General features: G+C 45.1%; 1 protein-coding gene across 1 annotated transcript; it reads right to left on the minus strand.

Moving 5' to 3' along the window:
- Window positions 1-894: 894 nt before the first annotated feature.
- On the minus strand, window positions 895-3,635 carry gsc (goosecoid). Its single transcript, XM_030725002.1, has 3 exons — window positions 3,135-3,635; window positions 2,080-2,339; window positions 895-1,503 (listed from the first exon to the last, which is right to left on the minus strand). Exons 1-3 carry the CDS (start codon window positions 3,448-3,450, stop codon window positions 1,354-1,356), a joined length of 726 nt encoding a protein of 241 aa, XP_030580862.1. The 5' UTR covers window positions 3,451-3,635; the 3' UTR covers window positions 895-1,353.
- Between the last annotated feature and the right edge of the window lie 865 nt (window positions 3,636-4,500).

Below are 4,500 nucleotides of genomic sequence, written 5' to 3' on the forward strand. Positions count from 1 at the left end.
CTGCTTTGGAAGTGTTTTTGTTAGAACTGTGGCTTCACATGATTTTACAACACCGTGATGAGAGTGTAAGGAAGGCTTGCTGATTTTAATGCTCCAGCTCATCCATTTGTTTGGGATTCCACAGCAGGGAAACAATCTATCCTCCAAACATGAAGAAGAACCCACTGCAGGAAACAGCGAATTCTTCCATTTGTTTTGGCAAAGAAACATAAATCATCTCCATTTCTGTTCTTCACTCAAAGTTTGTGCATTTTTAAACTGTGTGAAGATTGTTTCTCCTGCAGAAGACAAACCAAAATACTTTGATACAGAACTGACTTTTGTTCCTGATGACTGTGGTGTGCTACTGACGGGTCTGTTGTTGTTTGTTTGTTTGCTTTGTGCTATTTTCTTGTTTCCAAGCTGCCAGATGAATAAAAATCTGGTTAACTGGGAGAATATTTTGGCCTGAATGCTGTTACATTTCTCATATTCAAAGTGTTGTAGATAGCATTTTTACAAAATAAATAAAATGCAACGACACCAAGTTACAAAAATGACACAGGAAGTGGCTGCAGCGCTGCGGCTGCTCTCAGAATAAATGAACTGCATTTAAAGTTCACCTTTTACTGCTGCGTCTCTGAATGGTCCTGTATGGATTATTACAATGGTTTAATTATTATCCAAAAATGTTTCAGAGCCAAAAGCCCAAATCCTCCTGCAGGCCTTCCCTTGGTTTGTAAACTTTAAATATTTCAGTGGTAAGCATAAAACAAAAACGGCATGCATACCTGATAACCATAACATCGATTATTAAAAAAGTTTAGTGACTTTGCCGCAAACAGCGCGTTCAAAGCGTTTCTGTGCAGAGGTCTGCCTTCCAGCAGCAGCGCAGTCCTCCTGCAGTCCGCCGGGACATTTGTTTTCTGCGCCGGCCACAAAAAATGAAATCGGACACGTTTCAGTGATGATTCATTTATGGTTTAATGTTTGTACTCATTGTCCTTTAAACTGTTTTTCTCATTTTCGCTAAAGAAAATAAGGCAGCCCCCCGGCTGCGAGCGCAAAGAAAACTTTACAAAGTTAAAAAATAATAGTAGAATTACAACATTTAATATCCATAAAAATGTCACATATAGAACATTACGATATATTCAGACATATCAGTCAGTTCAGAGGGCGTCTCTCCCCCTGGCGTGTGTAACATTACAAAACCAACTTAAATTAAATATAAATAACGGACACAGAGTCAATAATAAAATGTAGATATATACAACTGTGCAACATGGCAACACCACACCACCAGAATGCCTCGGGGTCCACATCAATTTCCACTAGACGAGCACGCGAGGCCGTGTCAGGTCCCCGGTATTATCAGCTGTCTGAGTCCACCTCGCTCTTGCTCTCCTCGGTTTTCTCCGCGGACGTTTTGGTCGATTTGTTCCATTTCTGAGAGTTTTCTGACTCTTCTGACGAAGACCTTTTCTGCCGCCTCCACTTCGCGCGTCTGTTTTTGAACCAAACCTATGTGACAGAAAAAGCACATTTTAAGCGCTAATACAAGAGTCTGACTCTTCGTCCCCTCTTTGACCCACGAACACACCGAACAGCGACAGTCACGAGTCACAGCCCACGGCTGCTCCCGCGCAGGAGTCCGATCAACAACAAACACCTGTTGGTTTCTCCCGTGAGCGAACAGCTCCTCCGACCCACGGCCCGGGAGTCCACGCACGGGAGAAGCCCGCGAACGCTTCCCTGCAGCGGAGAACTCATTTAAAGATCTCAGGCGACCTTCATGTCTTATTTATTTTGGGTTTAATTTTTTTTCTGATTATTATTATTATTATTATTGTTGTTGTTGTTGTTGTTGTTGTTGTTGAGGGTGCCAACGCAATATTCCACAACAACACTCATGTGAATGCGTGTCAGCCGGTCTCCTTAACACGCTGCGCGACTACACAATCCAAAAGTCTGTTACTGAATCGATTTGCAATAAAATCAGTGGAATGAAAGTTGTTTTTGTTTGGTTTTTTTTGTTTGTTTGTTTTGTTTTTAAGCAGTAAGAAAATATCATATTAAAAAGTCAAAAGCGGCTCTGACCTCGACCTTCTCCTCCCGGAGGTGGACCTTGCGGGCCAGCTGTTCGCGGGTGCCGACGTCCGGGTACTTGGTTTCTTGGAAGAGGCCCTCCAGAGCCTCCAGCTGCTCGTCTGTGAAGATGGTGCGGTGCCTCCGCTTCCTGCGGCAGTGCAGCTGGTTGAGGAGCTGCAGCTCGGTCCGCGACAGGCTGCCCATATTCATGTAGGACATCATCTGGTGCGGGACCGGAGAGATCAGCACCGAGCCCGGGCTGTCGTAGCCTGCGCACGACGGAAAGACACCACACATGGGTGAGTTAAAACGGTCGAACTGAAGCTGCTACACACACAGAGAGAGACACACGCACGCACACACACACACACTAATTAGACTAGTGGCTAATTAAACACTTGATTTTGGATTCCAACATTCATAAAATAGCAAAAAATTAAATAAATAAAATTGGAGGATTTTTTGTTTTTGTTTTTATGTACAATATAATGTTTTTACAAAAACACAACAAAACAAAAAGAAAACGAACAGGCGAAGTCTTCTAGTATTCAAAGACTCACGCAAGTCCTCCAGCTCTTTGTTCCTGCGTGTAAATCCGTGCAGAAAGCGTCACTTTGGAAGCAGGTCAGCGCTATTTGTCTCGATCATGAGATAAAATAAAAACCTTCACACACGCATCTGTCAACATTTCTACTTTTGCACAAAGCCTCACAGTAAGTCCAGGAGGCCTAAATAATTTTAGAGGCGTATGCTTAGACAGTCATATCCTAATTTTGAAAAGGTAGACGTAAGAGATCTGCAAAATATCTAGCATCACAGTACGAATAATATTCTGCAATTAGTTAATGCTGGAACTGAGTCAGCTGCCTTGGATTTTCAGGCTAAATGGGGCCTTTAGTTTGGTCCTGGTGTCTTATTAATGTTACTTAGCAAAAGAAAAGAAAAACGCTTTTTGCCAAGTCTGGCAAAAATCAGACGCTTCCTGTGGTGGATTCGTCACTGCGAAGGTCTAAACTGAGAATTGGAAATGATTGTGACAGAGTTGGTGAATGTGGCTGTCCTACCTGTCGGGATGCAGGGGCACTGCTGTGGACTCAGGCCGGGTACAGAGCCGCAGCACGGCGGGCCTCCTGCAGCGCCCTGGACGTGCAGCTGACCGTAGTAGTAGCCGTTATATCCAATCCTGCTGCCGTTCACAGGCTGAACCCCGGGGGGAGAAGGTCCGCATGTGGCTGAATACAGTCCGTTGTAGTCGGTGTAGATAGAGTCTGCTAGGCCGGCGGACAGCACCACCGGGCCGCTCCGGTGCAGCAGCAGCGGCTCCTTACAGCTCGGCCGTCCGGAGAGGATGCTGTCTATGCTGAACATCCCGGCTGGCATCACACCGGTGTGCGATGAAAACTCGCCGAAAAGTGAAAACTTTTGTCACAGTATGTCACAAATGTCCCGGGCTGAAGGGTTCCGTACTCCCTGGAAAAACGCGAACTACAGCTGCGTCATGATGACTCTGGGGCAACTTTTCACTGCGTGCGCGACTCGGCGAGCTCGACCAGAGGATCCAGACTGGAGGTTTTAAGGGGGCCAGCCTGAGAGCGGGGCTGTTCTTCCACGCCGCTGACGTCACGGCAGAGCCCGCTTGCGCTTAGCGCACTGCGTCCCGCGGCGTGAACGCGCCGTAGATCTGTGTATTGAATTAATTCAATTAAGATAATCCGCACTGTTTGCGGACTTTTAGAAATGTGTTGCTGGGCCGCAGGGGCTCTTCCTACTGAGTAATCCGATTATTTCCGTGTCGGAGAAAGCCTCCTAATCTACGGGACACATTTACACGCGCGTTTACCGGACAGAGCGAGAACAGGGCCGCTTTCCATCAAACATGAAACACCTTAATCAAACGAATTTAGCAGTCACTGTAAATGTTTCTGGTTAGTCTGGATATTTTACATAATTCAAAGGAAGTTGCTCTAAAAGTGGTAAAGCTCGACTAATAAAAAAAATTGTTATTAAAAATGTGTTACTCGTTATTTAGTTACCATTAAAATAAATTGTCCCAGGTATACAGGACTACTTGTAAAACAACAAAGTAGCCCTTCGATTTACAATATGTGCGGATAAGTGCAGTTTAACCATAATTGGGACTTTTATTCATTTTCACTTCTCCTTTTCTACATGGGTAAATCAAAATTATATGTCAGACAGAAAATACAGTGTATTAAAGCTGGGGTTCATCTCATTATCCACCCTTGCTTCTCCGTGGGGAGCAGATCAGTGCCTTTCCTCCATGGCTCCCTCTCTGCAGGTCAACGACGTCTGACATGTCCCCCCTGACCGGGCTAAGATAACGGCCCATTATCACCTCCTTTCAGTGTAGGGAAGGTGAGCTTATTGCGTATTTACATGGCTAATCAACATCAACTTAGTGGTAGGGGA

Source organism: Archocentrus centrarchus, unplaced genomic scaffold (genome assembly GCF_007364275.1).
Source record: "Archocentrus centrarchus isolate MPI-CPG fArcCen1 unplaced genomic scaffold, fArcCen1 scaffold_44_ctg1, whole genome shotgun sequence".
In the NCBI taxonomy this organism is placed as follows: domain Eukaryota; kingdom Metazoa; phylum Chordata; class Actinopteri; order Cichliformes; family Cichlidae; genus Archocentrus; species Archocentrus centrarchus.